The sequence below is a fragment of the Platalea leucorodia genome, assembly GCF_965183815.1.
Source record: "Platalea leucorodia genome assembly, chromosome: 2".
NCBI lineage: Eukaryota > Metazoa > Chordata > Aves > Pelecaniformes > Threskiornithidae > Platalea > Platalea leucorodia.
In genome coordinates, this window is record NC_138824.1 from 96,910,935 (window position 1) to 96,927,210 (window position 16,276).

Consider the following 16,276-nt stretch of genomic DNA (forward strand, 5'->3'; position numbering starts at 1 on the left):
AAGCATGCTGAATTTTTATCTTCCTTTTTCCGTAGCCATGCCATCGGGGGCTACCCGATACCCCTCAGCAGGTTGAATTACACAGGCTGCTGCCATAATGCCGTATGCAACAGATGACTGAATGGGCAGCTCAGTGAAAACCTTTCCAGAGCAGACTGGCTTAGCAACCTCAGAATTTCCTTTTGGTTTCTTTTGATAATGAAGAAAGAAAACAATTTTGCTTTTAACTATGACTTCTCAGGAAGAGGTGAGTGAAGCTTTGGGAGCATGTGCTATCCTGTAAACAAACGGCACATCCGTGTTGAGCTTTCGTGTCGTGTACTTCACAATGCTGTTTTGTTTCCTGATGGACAACTTATGCACCGGTTAGAAGGCTTTTTTTTTAATATTTAAAAATCATGCACAGTAAGCTGTTCTATTCTCTGCCTTAAAGCTAGGAGATTCTATGCAAAAATAATTTATGTTTGTTGAAATGTACATGAAATTTTATCAAATGAAAGAGTGGAAACCTTATTGCAGTTGTTTGCTGAAAGGTTAAAAGATATTCCAGGTGACTTAAAGATACAGTGTCACAGAAAAAACACGTATTCTTTGCCTAAAATGTGTCATTGTGAACATTTTCTGGGACTGACTGCAAACATTTATGCTGCTTTTACAGCTTACCAGCTCCACTGTCTTTAACAAACCTGGACCTATTTCACACTACTGTGAGTTCAAAAACATGATTCCTGACAATGTGCAGAACTGGAGTCAGAAATTAGCATTTCAAATCTATTTACCCTGAATTCTAGTGTAGCCTCTTTTAATTGTTTTTCACTGTGTAGAAAGTGATCAAAGGTTTTATGGAATAAAATTCAGTGGGCCCCTGCATGAGGATCCTGTCAGGTGCTGTGCAGGTGTCATACGCTTTTTAGTGTTTCTCTTGTTTCCTATTGCAATTAAAGAGCAGGGGAGTGATTCACACCCCCAGTGTGAGTTAATGAAAAGTAGCTACAGTGCTTAAACAAATTTGAACAAGAATTAACTTCAGTAGTTTGCTGGTAAATTAATTACAAGAGCTCCTCTCATGAACATTAAGAATATAACTTAATGTACTGTGTCGGAAAGACAGGGACCTGTTGGAGCAGGTCCAGAGGAGGGCCATGAAGATGATCAGAGGGATGGAGCACCTCTCTTATGAGGAAAGGCTGACAGAGCTGGGGTTGTTCAGCCTGGAGAAGAGAAGGCTGTGGGGAGACCTTATAGCAGCCTTCCAGTACTTAAAGGGGGCTTATATAAAAGAGAGGGAGAGACTTTTTAGCAGGGCCTGTTGCGATAGGACAAGGGGTAATGGTTTTAAACTAAAAGAGGGTAGATTCAGACTGGATATAACGAAGAAATTTTTTACGATGAGGGTGGTGAAACACTGGATCAGGTTGCCCAGAGAGGTGGCAGATGCCCCATCCCTGGAAACATTCAAGGTCAGGCTGGATGGGGCTCTGAGCAACCTGATCTAGTTGAGAATGTCCCTGCTTATTGCAGGGGGGTTGGACTAGATGACCTTTAAAGATCCCTTCCATCCTAAAATATTCTATGATTCGATGATGATATTTTACAAGGTGGCTATCTTCTTTTTTCGTTCTTTTTGTCTCCTGTTGAGTCAGGTACAAGAGACAAATCCCACTACTGGAAGTCTTGAAATCATCTCTGTTACAGAAGATGAACCACCAGTACCAGAAATTCAGTTTTCCTTCAAGAGATTTTTCTTCATACCACAAGCAAAAGTGGACCCCAGTGCAGATGGATCTGGTAGGGATACTGCACAGCTTTTTGACCTTTGTAATCTAAATAGCTAATGTAGGTCTTTAACCCCGCAAAACTATGCTTGCCCACTCAGTCAGAGAAAGAAATTTGTTAGAGGAAGAAGAAACACAACCTCACTCCCCCAGCCCTGAGGTTTGCCAGCATATTAACAGGTGATGACACCCTGCATTGGCTTGCATATGCAAGCATTTTGCACAGCCAGATTATTCACACTCTTCAGCCGCATAGCAAATATTTGCCCACACTTTTCAGACACATTTTTGAGTGGCTTATTTGAAATTTTACCAACCTGGAAATTGGTCCATTAAAAAACTGAATACACGATACAGCAGCCTCGGAGGAATAGCATGCATGTTTGCTGCTTCCCATAGATTTCATGGCAAAAATAACCATTAACTTCAACAGAGGCAGGCTGAGCATCAAGGATGAAGATAGAGCAATTTAATTTTCTAGTCCATTAGCTACTGCAGCTGCCTAAGATTTTTGACATACCAGACACCAACTTGATTGCCAAAACCAGTTACTCAGCTGCTGCTGAGAGAGACTGTGTAGGCTGGGATTTACTTGTGAGTCTGTAGGCACTGGGAGACACTCCTCATCCTTGACTGATTGTAAGTGTCTGCCAGTCTCAAAGTCAAAGCTTGAAGAATGAGGAGGTGAAGAGCTGCATGAATTAGAATTGAAGACAAGGTTCTGCCAATTCCTCTGTGTACCCATGATCGAGCTGTGTATGCTATTTTCCCGTAGTTTGCCCTTTGTATATCAGAATACATTTGAAACAAGTGAACCATTCATTATTTTCAGTGGAATCTGTTTTCATCTTCCAGATTGACAATACCACTAAGTTGAGGTTAGCTATGGAGGTGGTTGGTGAGCAGGACTGGTCTAGCTCATGAAATGCATTAAACAATTACTACTGATGTATATTCTAACTTTAGATGCATCTTTTTTCCTTGAAAACTCAAAACTCAGCCTTGAGCCATTGCTCAGTTCTCTCCTTGTCTTTATAGCAAAACTTTGAACAGACCACCTTTTCCTACATTTTTCAAGACTAGTTTGGGGGCCCTGCTTTTTTGCAAATTTAGGTTTCTATCATTTTCAGTTAACCTTGCTTCCAAGTCCAAAAGGACCAGTGACTTTCCTCCTTCTTGCCTTGAACACCTATTTACTAGCTAGTCCTGTCTTTTCCTAATATCCCAGCTCCTGTTCAAATCTTTAGGCTCCTCTTACTTGCTTCCGTGCCTCTGTTACCCCAGCTCTGGAGGAATGCATCGCACATGGGAGTTAGCTCCCCGGTGCACAAGGCGGAGCTATGTGGCCCCCAGCCTCATCCCAGGATTTCCATTGTCCCAGACACAGTGCTCAGAGCAGCGTCCAGCTGGGGCTACGGCTGGAGGGACCGCGGGCTTGGTACCAACAAGAGTCAGGAGGCATCACAGACAGGAATGGTTGTAAGGAGCAGACTCAAGCTAGTTTGTTCTTTGCTACTGCCACTGAAAAAATTTATTAGTCCACTTGAGCTTTCTGAAGTCTTCAGAGAGTATACCTGTATCCTGCACACAGGTTTGATTACACAAATAAAATAGGTCTGAATTTCATTTTTATTCTGGGACTCACATTTTCAGGAGAGGTGCTTGTATACTTCTAAAGCTCACAGTGTGATGTAGCCCATGAAAATAAAAATTTAGTGCTCACATTCTCGATTGCATTGAAGACACGCCAGGTGCGCTGTAAGGGCACGATTCAGACCCCTTGTGAGGCAAATGCTGAAGGGGTGTCTGAGAGCACTTGGAGCCTTCTCAGCCCCTGAGCCGGGGGATCTGAACCCCTCCAGGGCAGGTCAGCTCACAAAGTGTATGCAGGGGTTACTACTGCCATCTAGTACAATGTTAGATAAATCTTTTTCATTGCCAACCAAAGCTGGTTTAACTTCACAGAAGCTGTTCTCTCTGTTTGGTTTCTAGGAGATATCGAACCACCTTCAATGTGCCATGTTTTTATCTCCCTAAAATACTTCCCATATATCTGTGGTTTATTCTTTACAGTAATCCTAGCAGTTGCCATTGGCCTGGGTGGTGAGTACGATTAGTTATTCATTAAGTTCTCGCTTAACCATTCAAATGCTTAATTTTTCATGAGCCTTTTACTTAGAATGGAATTAAACTGTTACTGCGGCTTGTTTGCTGAAGTAAAAAATCTTGTTGATGTGATGGCTTTAAATTTTATTTACATGTAGGGACAAAATAGATCTGGCACTCATGAGAGGATTGGTGTAATATTTACATCACTGGGGAACCCACAGCTCCAGGAAACCTTTCTCTAGTAAAACTTCACCAGTTCCTCTCAGGTGGTGAGCTAAGAGTTTAGAAACTGGGGAAGGCTTCAGGTAGCACACACCATATTTTTGTCCTGTAATTCAATTCTCTAAGTTTGTTTTCAAAGAATTAAAGAACTTTCCCCTATCACAAACAACTTCTACAAAGGAAAAGAGAATGCAGAATGAGTTCAGTTGTGACTGGAAAGTGTGACCTGCCAAGGTCTAGGTGCCAAATATGTTGATGGTAGAGCAGTGCCTTCACACCTGCAACAGGGATAAGCCTGCGGGAGGTTGAGGCATCCCATCAGGAAGGGAGTGCACTGGCCATATTTTGCAAGGGTCTCCTTGCTTTGCTGCTGAGGGGCTGAGGCACCAGGCAGAAACTCACCCTGGAGTGAAACATAAACTGGGTAGAGGGAGTTGGGAAGGAGTCGGCACAGACAGCAAGGCCGACTCATCCTACGAGTCATTACTAATGGATGAGTTTAGCAGCACCATGTAGCAACATCCAGGTTGTATTTCAAAAGTTCCTAGAGTACGGGAGTGGTCTTTTCCTCAGCAAGACAGGAATCTGGCCAGATAATGGAAGTCAGAAGTGTTAAATTTATATCTAAGTGTGTTTTCATCACCCTGTTTTCTTTCATTCTTGTTAGTCCAATACAACTGCATTGGGAAGTTTCGCTGCCGATCATCCTTTAAATGTATCCAGAAAACAGCCAGGTGCAATGGTGTCTTCAACTGTAAAGAAGGGGAGGATGAGTACGGATGTGGTAATTTAAACTTGATTATAAATCCCTCCTACCTCCTCCTGTAGCATCTGGCATGTTATCAAGAAATGCATGTTGTAAAGAGTTTGGGTGAGACAAGAAAGATAGAGACCGATGGATTATCTAAATCACCACTTCAGAGGAACAATCTCTCTGAGGTATTGATTTACAGTTTATGAGAAGTCAAACTGCTCCTAAGATAAATGTGATGATTACTGAGTATTGCCACTGCCATACTGGGCATGTTTTTCCATTAGAAGTCTAGATGCTTTTTGACTGCTAGCATTTCCTCTGCCTGCAAGGTATACCATCACTGCATTATGGTGTGTATACACAACGCTTTCTGTATTCACTGGCACACAGTTGCACTGTGTCAGTTTTGAAGATTGCAAAAGCCTATTATTATCTTAAGGGACATGGGAATGGGAGAGATCAGCACTGCCTTTTGTGCATTGAGTACTGTGGAGTTTGCTTCTTCGTGTGTGAAATGTATGCCACCATGTCTGAGTTTCTCTCTGTAATGGTTTTGGACATCACAGGGCCATTTTAAACAGTCCCTCCCTGTCTTGTGCTATTGAAGATAACTGTAGTGTTTGCAGCCACTGGAGGGAGAGGACTTTAATATTAGTAAACAGAATAACTGATTTTTAGATCAGTGGACTTGTAATTCTGACTCCTGCACCTACAGGTAATGAGGCAGCACAGCTTTCCATCTGTGCAATACGAGGAATGAAAAGAACCATGAGCTTTTGGCCCCAGCTAACTCCACACAATGCTTTCATCCTTTGGCGTGTTTTCCCCAGGGAGGCTTCAGACCTCTGTGGTGCCTGTGGGCAATACGTCTGCTTTTCTTGTCTGCCTTTGCAATGCTGGCCCATGGGCACCCGCAGGAAACCCCTGTCCAGCAGTGACCATGTGCATGGCCTCCCTTCTCCCTGGGAAGACCATGTAGACATGCCCTTTCCCAGGTCCAGGTGCCTCCTGCTCAGCCAGGGCTCTGCGCCCCAGCAGCAGCTGTGGTGCAGGGTGCAGGGGTGCGGAGGACATGGCAACATGCAGGACGAAGGGACCGTGGGTGGTGGCTCTGTACCTGGGCCTCCTGCAGTATTTCCCTGTCGGTCTCTTGGCCGGAGGCAGCACAGCTTGCAGCAGTGCTAGCTCCATGGGGTGGCTCAGCCCTGCGGAGCCAGTGAAGAGCCACCCATGGGGTAGGGCTGTGCTGAACAGAGCCGGGCTGGCGTGGGGAGGAAGTCCTTGGGAGCCAAGCTCCCAACTTGCACATCACTCCCCTCCACAGCCTCTGTGCGCTAATCAGCCCAGAGACACCAGTCCCATTTCAGTAGAGGGAAGCAGGTAGGAAGCTCCACGGGACCCCAGGGGTGGCTGGGTGCAAGTCCATCCACCTCTCTGACTGTGCTGTGCAGAGCAGGAGGTGCCAACCACCTTTTATCACTTATCTTGATCATAGGTTTCCTCGGTGCCAAGCATCTGCAGCTCCAACTCACTGCAATCAGCAAGACTTGCTTAGGCTCACTGGAGGGCAAGGCAGCCTTCTCCATCTGCGTTAGAGCTAGCATCCCTTATCTGTTCCCATGAGCATAGACTTTTTTCTCCTGGCTGCTCAAGCTCAGCATACCTTGGTTCTCTTCCTTAAGGGGGGAAAAAAAAATAGCACAGAAAAATTCTGTCAAAGGATCCAAGTGATGAAAAAGACAAGTAGTAAAAACTCAGTGAGTCAAGAAATGTGGATGCCACAGTGGTGCATTGACACTGTTGTGTACCTGTTGTGTACCTGGTGTTTCTTCTTCACAACTCACAGAGGATTTTCTTCTCTCGAATCTCAAAGTCAGGTTGAGTGGCAAGAAAGCAGTGCTGCAAGTGTTCACTTCTGGATCGTGGCGAACAGTCTGCTCTGATGACTGGAAAGCAGAATATGGAAATACTACCTGCAAACACCTGGGTTTCTCAAGGTATGAACACAAAATGGAAGAAACGTTGGCATTTTGAACAAACTCTGAGGTTTTCAATCTTTCTAATGAAACCTTGTATTCGTCTGTGCTTTAAAAGAAAAAAGGACTTAACAATCCACCTTTGTGAATTATATGGTTGAGGAGATTTGGGATGATGTGGGAAATAGTCCTGAATACTTGTGCACTGCAAATACCATTTATTCCTTCTATAAATCCTGGATGATGGCTAAATATAATGGTTTGGTTAAATCTTCCCTATGGGGTACAGGTGCCTGAATCCTACTTGTCTCTCTAGTAGCTTACAGCCTGTCAGAGAGGCACTAAAAAACATATGAGCAATCCATTTCTTTTACTTCCTCTGTAGAAAAATTGTATATACAATACATGTCATGACATCTGTTAGGAATTAAGGTCCACCTCACAGTTAGAGAAGAACCTGGCGAGGCGGTTCTTACTGGATTGATCCCATTCCTGAAAAAGCACCATTTCTTTCACAAACTTACACACCATTGAGAAAGTGTTTGAAGTTGTGACTTGCAATGATGCTCTGTTGTTTCTTATGATGGCGTCATTCTGATTTCTGCACATTATACTCAGCGGTATAAAGCTTCTTTAAATAAATTCTTGTTGCTTTTAGGATAAAATACATCTCAATTGTTCAACAAAAAAGATGAGAAAAAATTACAAATTATTCGTCCTCCCCGCTGCAAAACATAACTCTAGAAATAGGAGCCAATGAGCTTGTTAGTGCTTCAGGAAATGTGCCAGCCAGTTACAATAAAAGCTTTATTGCAATATTAGAATTAAAAATTACTTTCTCTGCCAGTTAAATGCCTCTCAGCATGTGTGACTTCCACACATGATTATGGCAAAAATACGTGCATGTTATAAGAAGCGTTTCTTGGAGAGGATAGGATTACTCTATCAAGTGTCAGAATCCGATTATTGTGGTTGCTACACTGCGTTTTCATTAGCAGAGCCGCTGAATTATTTAAATAGATTGCTGAAATGCTGTCTGAGGAAGCTGTGTTTATGGTTTATTTCAGTTACGTGAGTTCAGGTTACCTGCCCGTGGCTGCAGTCGAAGAACAGTTTCAAAGACATTTCGTATCCCTCAGCCACTGGTTATCAGCTGATCAAGTGACATCCCTGCACAATGCGACAAACCTCAGGTATGCCTCAGCTTGTTCATCCTGACAGAAAGAGAGCAATTAATAGAAGGAGAATTACTAATAGTTTGAGATTGTTGCCTATTTTTTCAGGCATGTAGTACTTCATAAGTGGTTGGTGGTGTTATGCATCATAGACCAAGGTTCAGTAGCAGTCTTGCTGGAATACCAGTTAAGAGCCTGATCCAAGGCCCATTAAAATCAACAAAGGCTTTAAAATAAGCTATTTGAAAAGCTTATTTGTCCCATGATCCCCTTTTTGCAAATGGATAGACACGAGGCACTTATATTTTCACCATCGTGAAGCAGTTTGTTTCAGTTTACAGATCCCTAGATATTTCCCAGTGGGCTCATGAACCCTTTATGGTCCATTTCTTCCTCCAGACAATAGCTTGTTTTTCTTAGTTACTTCTCTTTCACCGAGAAGCAAGCTATGGATCCAAGGAGACTACAGATCACATGTTGAAAATTGCTGATGAGCCTCCCCTGGGGGAAGAGTGAACCACTCTTCAGCAGGGCAGCATATGGTCTGCAGGCTCCCGATGGTGTCTAAGCTCCTAAATTAAGTATTTCAGCTAAATGCCTTAAGTAGATTGGATGAGTACATGACTTTGTACCTCTTTCAATATATGAGTTACTTATGTGCACATAGCTGTACAGGAAGATGACACAATATTGAAAAAAACCCCAATATTTGTGAATTGGAACTAATACTGCACTGTCTTTTCATCTTAGAGAGGAATGCACTTCTGGCAATGTGATCATCTTAAAATGTTTGGGTAAGAATGAGGAAAAGTGAAAATAAAATCAGAAACTGTCTTTTTTCATCCACTGCAGGGCGAGTTAGGAGGAATTGTGTACTCAAGGCATACTATACCATCAGTTTATCACACCAAAGAAAAATTATATTTCTTATGTAAAATTTAAAAGTGAGAATAGGCTGGGAGGGCAGATGGGGAGCATCTGGTAGCTGGAGCATTTCGGTGAGAATTGTGGTAGGAAGCAGACGTTTAAGGCTTGTGAGTTGAGTCCATGGACTGATACTGTAATTCCAACTCTTTGCCATCTTGGCAGGGAAAGGGAAATTCCATTTTAACTTTTGAACTTTCATCCCACACCTCTCCGTGTCAGCTAGTTTTTAGATCGGGATATGAAAAGTCAAAAAACAACAGCAAAATAATCGCCAGGGGAGAAGAGATGCTTCAGCCTGCCTATGCGGGCCCCTCGGACCCTGTGCATTTAAGGAGGGCAGAACAGAGTGTTTTACAGCTCAGCTGAGTACTGCCACTGCAGGGGTGAAGATTTGAGCCCCACAGCCCACATACTGGCTGCCAGGCACGATGCTGCAGGGATGGGAGGGAGGAGGAGAAACCTTTGGGGGCAGCCACAGCCAGACATGTGGGCCATGGGGATGGGGATGGCCCTGCTGCAGAGACCTCCCAGCCTCAGCAAGGCTGGGAGTAGAGGGGCTGAAGGTGACCAAAAACATGCCTGCGTTTCCTTTGTGGACCATAACCTTTGCTTTCTGGCAGCGTGTGGGACGCGGGCCAGCTACGGGCCACGGATCGTGGGGGGCAACGCATCCTCCCCCCGGCAGTGGCCCTGGCAGGTCAGCCTGCAGTTCCACGGGCACCACCTCTGCGGAGGGTCCGTCATCACCCCACGCTGGATCATCACGGCTGCCCACTGTGTCTATGAGTAAGTCCCTAAATTGTCTTGCTTGGGGTGCCCCACTGACCCCGCTTGCAGCAGGTCTGTGTGTGGGACCACTGCAGAGGAGGGCTAATGCACCGTGCTTTCTCCTAAAAATAAACTGCAGGAGAGATTGGGTTATCCTTATTTCATGGGCTTGCTCCGTAACATTTAAACCTTCCCTCTTCTTGCACTAGTGCAAGTCTGTTGGAAAAAAAAGTCTCCCCAAGAAGTGGTTCAAATCAGGGGCCCAGGTTTTCAGATATTCTGGGCACTCCCTGCTTCCTGGGAAATCAGCTTAAAGCAACATTTAAGTGCTAGATTTTAGGTATTCCGATCTGCAATTTCTGGACATTGCATGTGAGTTGGTCAGGAGGAATTTGTACTTGGCTGCTCTGGTACTCTGGATCTCCAAAATAAATTACACGATCCTTTTTAAGTTGACAGGGTCAATCAGTGGTAGTTAGTGAGTTGTACTGTGCTTAGTGCCTTTTACCACATACTAACTGCTCCTTTTTATGCTGTTTGAAGTAGTCTTTGAGTTGTAAATAGATGCTAAACAGTTATTTAGACTCCTCTTCTTTGTGTAATTATAAACATAGTCCTTTCTCTTGTTTATAATGAGTTGTCTGGCTTTGCAGCCTTGTTTGTTGCTAATACCGCAGGAGAGCTCTTCTTGCTCTTACAAACTCCAGACCGCTTGCACGGAAGACATTTAGACAGCTTAAATGGGATTTGTCTGACTACTTTTAGGCACCCACAACATGGATGCCTGCTTCTGAGCAAGTCCTGTAGGATGCTTTTATACCTAGTAAAGAGAAGAGATGGGACAGACAAATCCCACTCCTAGATCCTATTTAGAGCTCTGTGTTGCCATAAAAATAATTAGTTAGGAACTAAGCAATTTAGGACTTTTGTCCTTAGCTCTGTCTCCCAAAACCCAGCTGGCTGTGGTGTGTTCAAAGGCTGATGGGGATGGGAGCTGGCAACACAACCCACGTCCCCGGAGACTTTTCCTAGCACTGCCGCTAACCCACTGCTATCCCAGTGAGGTGAAGCCAAGAGAAGAGTACTTGTGCACGTGCGGGAGGTTGAAAGATGTGGCTGCTCATGAACTGGGGGCAGAAGCACCTTCCAGAAGGAAAGCTTTTCCCTTGAAAACACCTTGCCACAAGTGCTGCTGAGCTAGCCGGGTGGCTGAGCCTAGGTGTGCCAGGCAGCAGCATTGACTGCTGTGGGGTCACATAGGAGGACAGACAGGTAGGCCAAAGCAAAACTCCCATATTTATGTAGAAAGCTGCACAGATAATATACCAGTGACCCAGTGTGTTACTAAGATTAGTCACCTTTTCTATATTTTTTGAAATTAGATGCAAAACATAGCCAATATTAATAGATAGGTAAGCAAGCACAACAGACAGTAGCTATTTGCCTGTAGAGTTTTATGTGGTTTGTAAGCTCAGGAGACAATTAGAAAACCTGAGGGGTTTCTTGAAGGTTTTTCACTCTCGCACCTCTTTGTTCCAGCCTGTACTTGCCGAGCTCATGGAGTGTGCAGGTTGGTTTTGTGACTCAGCAAGACACCCAGGTTCACCCATATTCAGTGGAAAAAATTATATACCATCGAAATTATAAACCCAAGACAATGGGAAATGATATAGCACTGATGAAACTGGCAGCACCGCTTGCTCTCAATGGTAATTCTTTCTGTTAGCTTTCACTTGACTTTCTCACCTTTCTAGCTAAAAGCGAGAAGGGTCTTTCCTAGTACAGAGAGGGAAATTTCTGTTGGCACCCTATGCCTGTGACCCAGGACAGTTGAGTAAGCCCCCACTGCCTCTAAAAGCAATGAAATGTGTAGCGTGGATGTAGCCAGCCTGCTGCTGTGCTGGCAAGGCAGCGATCCCTGTTCAGACTACACCAGCAGAACCCCCCCTGGCCTCAGTATCAGGAACTCCTCTGTACTTGATATCCAGGCACCGAGAGCAACAATGTGGTCACTGGGCTCTGCAAAATGTTCCCAGTCCATCCTGGTATTGGCTCACTGAAGGCATTTAATAATAGGCAAACATTAACTTTATTCTTTCCAAATATTTTTGCTATCTAAAATAAACGCCCCACCTCATTTTACTTTGAGGTCACAGAGATTTTTATCATGTCCTTTCCGTGAGTATAGGGAGATCCAGCAGTGTCCAAAGCTGAAAATCAAGCTTAAATTTCAAAGAGAAGAAAAGGCAATTCAAACATAATGATGCTTTTAAATTAAAACTACTTTTATTTTCTCAGCAGGATGCTACCTACAGCTGACGCAGTGAGTGAATTGAAATAATGTATAGTAATATTGTATGAATTTAAATGATCACCTGCCAGTACCTCCTAATCACTGTGAGCTCTCTGCAAAGGGGAGCTGGCTGTCTCTGAGGTGTCTAGATTGTCAGTTCCTAAATCAATTCTCTTGAAATACTTTAAACTTCCACTTTGAATGAAAATTAAGCTTGATTTTGTTCTGGTTTGTTCAGCTAGTGCTGTTTTCTTTTGCTCAGGAATAAGTTTGCGAGGCTGTCAAGAACAGTAATGGCTTTGCACCTGAGCGAGATCCCCGCTGTGCCCTGCAGGGTGGGGGCAGCCCGGGGGCTTGGAGGCTCCATGCTGGGGGCTTGATGCTTTCAGCTGGGATCATTGCACTGTGGAGAACTGAACCACCAGGAACCGCCCAGTAATACCTTGTATCTTCCCTCCCTCTGCTCAGTGCCAGCTCATCCTGACACATCACAGTTTGTCCCTGCATGCACCAAACACTGATTATATTGCATGGCATTCAGTGCCCCAGAGCGCAGAGGCACTGAAACTCTATGAGCCGATGGGTGGGAAGCGAAGAGCAGCCCAGACGTCTTGTTGCCATTTCAGGAGAGCGCAGAGATGTGCACACAAGGCTCTTTGTACACGCTGCTGCAGAAAACCTGTTAGGAGGTGCCACGCAGCCATGCCATGGTTAGCCAAGGCCATTTCTCTGCCTGAGCAGGGTGCTGTGGGGTCTCTGATCTGCCTGCCAGCTGCGTATGTGATGCATTTCTTGTTTGCTCATTCTTCAGTTTATTGACCTGCCAACACCTCCTTCTGTTGCTTCATACTTGAAACGAATTAGGCCTGGTGTAGGTATTGTTTCAAACTTATGGTATTGGCCATTAGACAAAAGACCTGCAGAACTGCCAGGCTATTTATGAGGGGAGTGGGTGGTGTTCATAACAAGTTTCCCACAAGCTAAATCCTCAAGTTTTACTGAGGCATACAATTTTTTGTAAATTTTAAAAACAATTCTCTCTTCTCTCTCTCTCTTTCTCTCCCTCTTTTTTTTTTTTTTTTTTAAATAGGTCACATAGAGCCAATTTGTCTGCCTAATTTTGGTGAACAGTTCCCAGAAGGGAAAATGTGTTGGGTATCAGGATGGGGAGCAACTGTGGAAGGAGGTATTTTCAAATGGTCTGCTGTTGATTACCCTACATGAAAACATCTCACATACAGTAAATACAAGATTTGGTTGGAGCATTGTTCAACATTAAATTTTCTGGAATATCTGTTGGGGGAAAAGAATACATCTTCTTAAATGTTATGCTCACCCTGAACTGCAAAAGTGCTGTACAAACCCTTATCACATGGAATGGATAGGTACACTCTGTGAAAAGGTTGAAAATGTAGATAGCAACACTGTCCACAATGTTGTACTCAGTCTCAGTCAAACAGACTGTGTCCTTTGTAATTTCAAGCATAGAAAGCACAGCATGAATGCAATAATCGACCATCCATTTTTTCAGAGAAAGCATGTATGCATTTTCAGGCAGGTTGGATGATGTAGAAATTGGATCTGTGAATAATGTCACAAAGAAAATGGAATTTTTTTTTTCCCATGACTCACAGGTCATGTTAATCAACAATATATATATGGAATCACTTTCATGTGAAAATGCTTGAATTCTCACTTCATTGTTTTTTATCATCCTTCATTCATCTCATTTGATGTGTTGCCATTGTTCAGAGAACAAGAACAGTACATTACCTGACCTACAGATAATAGCGATAGGTGGGAAAAAAATGAAAGCAAGGTTTAGCACATAAAACCTCAGCTATAAATTGACAATAGGCAGCGTGCAAATACTCCCATTTATAGAAATGATCCATTCGTACTCTGAATAAAATAAAATAAATATTTATAAAATAAATTGGATGTTTGCAGATGATTTGTTGACTAACAGAACAGGTGATAAATTCAAAACAAATTCTGGCACTAGTCTTGAAGACAGCATCCAACTAGCTTTTAAGTTCATTACTGTCATTGATTGTCTAGTTTGAAGTAGAAACATAAAATGTACAGCTTTATATTATATACTGTGATAATCCACAGCTCTACAGAATCGCTAGTTACTGGGTTCTGTAAGTGATGAGACACTTACTTAGTTGCCTTACTTGTATGTTGTAATTTTAACTGTATTATTTCTTTCACCCTTGCTTGCCAGTTCTTCATATATTGAAACATTTTCTGTTTATAATTTGAGATTAGTTTCAAGGATAGAGAGTTTTTTTCTTTGGCTTTTTTTTTGTTTGTTTTTTAACAGGTGATACATCTGACACCATGAATTATGCAGGTGTTCCTCTGATTTCTAATGCAATTTGCAATCACAGGGATGTCTATGGTGGGATCATAACTCCTTCAATGCTTTGTGCCGGTTTCCTAAAGGGAGGGGTAGACACCTGCCAGGTATGAAAGTTTCCAAACTGCAACTGTGCTCATTAACAGCAGCAATGGAAAAACATGAGTGATAAGTTATCAGAAGGCACTCCCAGGCTTTTCTTGGGCAAACATTTGATTTTGTGCCATTTACTCTGTTTACTATGAATATCGATCAGTGATTGTGCATACATTCCTATGCTAAAATTCCCTTCTTATATTTCTTCTGTGGACCATATCTGCCACTTCTGAAGCCAAATTTACTTAAGATATTTTTTAATTTCTTGCAATGTGCTACAGCATGGTGCCATCCTTTCTTGGCCCTGCCTGTGGCCTCTGTACTGCACTGAATTGCGCTGCGCTGCACTGTGAGCAGCTCTGGAGACCTGCAAGGTGTAGAAACCCCGTGGTGAAAAGCAGCCAAAGCATATATCATTAGAGAAGCAGAAGTGTTTGATTTTGGAAAGAGCAGATTGAGGCAGGGGAAGGAAGAAGGGGATAGGTATTTGAGTAACTCGGAGGACTGGTAATGACTCTGGGGGAGAGGTGTTCATAGCAGCGATGGATCAGAGGATCCTTCACAACACAGGGTGGTGATGAGTCAAAAATCACTGTCAGAGTCATAACGGTGCCCACCTTGTGCCAGGTCTCATCCCGATACATGCTAATGTGGACTCACCTAACTAGTCATGGATGAAGAGCAAGGGCTGGGGAGGAACTTCATGTTTCCAGATTTGTTCAGTCCCAATTACGCACGGGACAAGACAAAGCAAAAGCATTAGGTGCATAGATCTTCATTTAAGCGCCTGTTTGCACAAACCCCCCAGCAAGGTACCTGGCACCAGCACGTCACTAAGCCAGGGAGAGCTGCTCAAAGGGACAAAATGAGCCCTGCTCACCAAAGGGAGAGGCTTGTTCCAAATTCCCTTTTTTTCTGTTGTTGTGCTGGCTCTGATGCTCATAGGGCAGGAAACTGCCCAGCAAAATAAATTGGGAGTTTTCAGTACTTAGATGTGAGTCCATTGAACTGAATCTGCTTAGCAAAGTGCCTGGGAAGGGCCAGAAAACAGTGTGCGAGACAGCAGGAGCAGGCAGGGAAGGAGGTGGGGAGCAAGCTTGTTGCAGCTCTGGGCTCAGCTCAGCTCAATAGCTAGGAGCTTTTTGAGAGAAGCAGCGGTGAGAGACCAAGATCATGGCATGGAAACTGCAGATTAGTGATGCCCTGCCTGCAGGACAGGCACGCTCCCCAGCACCTAAGTGTTGTTTAAAAGCAGGCTTCAACGTTGCTTCTGTTGTACTGTACCGTTAACTGGGGAAAGAAAAGTATGATCTAATACATGTCTCTAAGAGGTCTCCACCTTCTGTTCTAAAATATGCTTTTCCTAGGACCCAGAACAGAGCAAAACCAGGAAACTTTGAATTACTGGACCATGCCTCTCCCCCTACCCCCCCAAAGAGGTGTTTCTCTCCTTTTCTGGGGCACTGACATTTGTTTTAATTCTTTGTCCTCCAGGGAGATAGTGGGGGCCCTTTAGCATGTGAAGATACGAGTATCTGGAAATTGGTGGGGACCACCAGCTTTGGAGTGGGCTGTGCAGAAAAGAACAAGCCGGGCGTCTACAGCCGAACCACCTCCTTCCTGGACTGGATACACGAACAGATGGAGGTCTGGTTTTGCCCTGTCTCTCCATCTCCGGTTTTTGCTTTGCTCCACCAGTGCCACACAGGGTTTAGCTCATATTTGTCGCAGCTGAGTTGTGTCGTAGGGACACATGCAACTCGAGGGTGCGTTTGGGGATCGGGGCAGGTCCACGCGTAGAGTGGGCAGAGCAGGG

General features: G+C 43.9%; 1 protein-coding gene across 1 annotated transcript in view; it reads left to right on the forward strand.

Annotated features, from left to right (window-relative positions):
- Positions 1 to 229: 229 nt before the first annotated feature.
- Positions 230 to 16,276, forward strand: part of TMPRSS3 (transmembrane serine protease 3) — a gene marked incomplete at both ends in the record, with an annotated part of 40,156 nt that continues 24,109 nt past the window's right edge. The window contains 12 exons of the mRNA XM_082336372.1: positions 230 to 247; positions 1,644 to 1,788; positions 3,768 to 3,878; positions 4,774 to 4,890; positions 6,734 to 6,857; positions 7,904 to 8,029; positions 8,762 to 8,805; positions 9,559 to 9,724; positions 11,246 to 11,415; positions 13,090 to 13,185; positions 14,329 to 14,471; positions 15,955 to 16,107. Of these exons, the coding sequence (XP_082192498.1) occupies positions 230 to 247; positions 1,644 to 1,788; positions 3,768 to 3,878; positions 4,774 to 4,890; positions 6,734 to 6,857; positions 7,904 to 8,029; positions 8,762 to 8,805; positions 9,559 to 9,724; positions 11,246 to 11,415; positions 13,090 to 13,185; positions 14,329 to 14,471; positions 15,955 to 16,107 (1,413 nt within the window). The remainder of the gene's footprint in view (positions 248 to 1,643; positions 1,789 to 3,767; positions 3,879 to 4,773; positions 4,891 to 6,733; positions 6,858 to 7,903; positions 8,030 to 8,761; positions 8,806 to 9,558; positions 9,725 to 11,245; positions 11,416 to 13,089; positions 13,186 to 14,328; positions 14,472 to 15,954; positions 16,108 to 16,276) is intronic.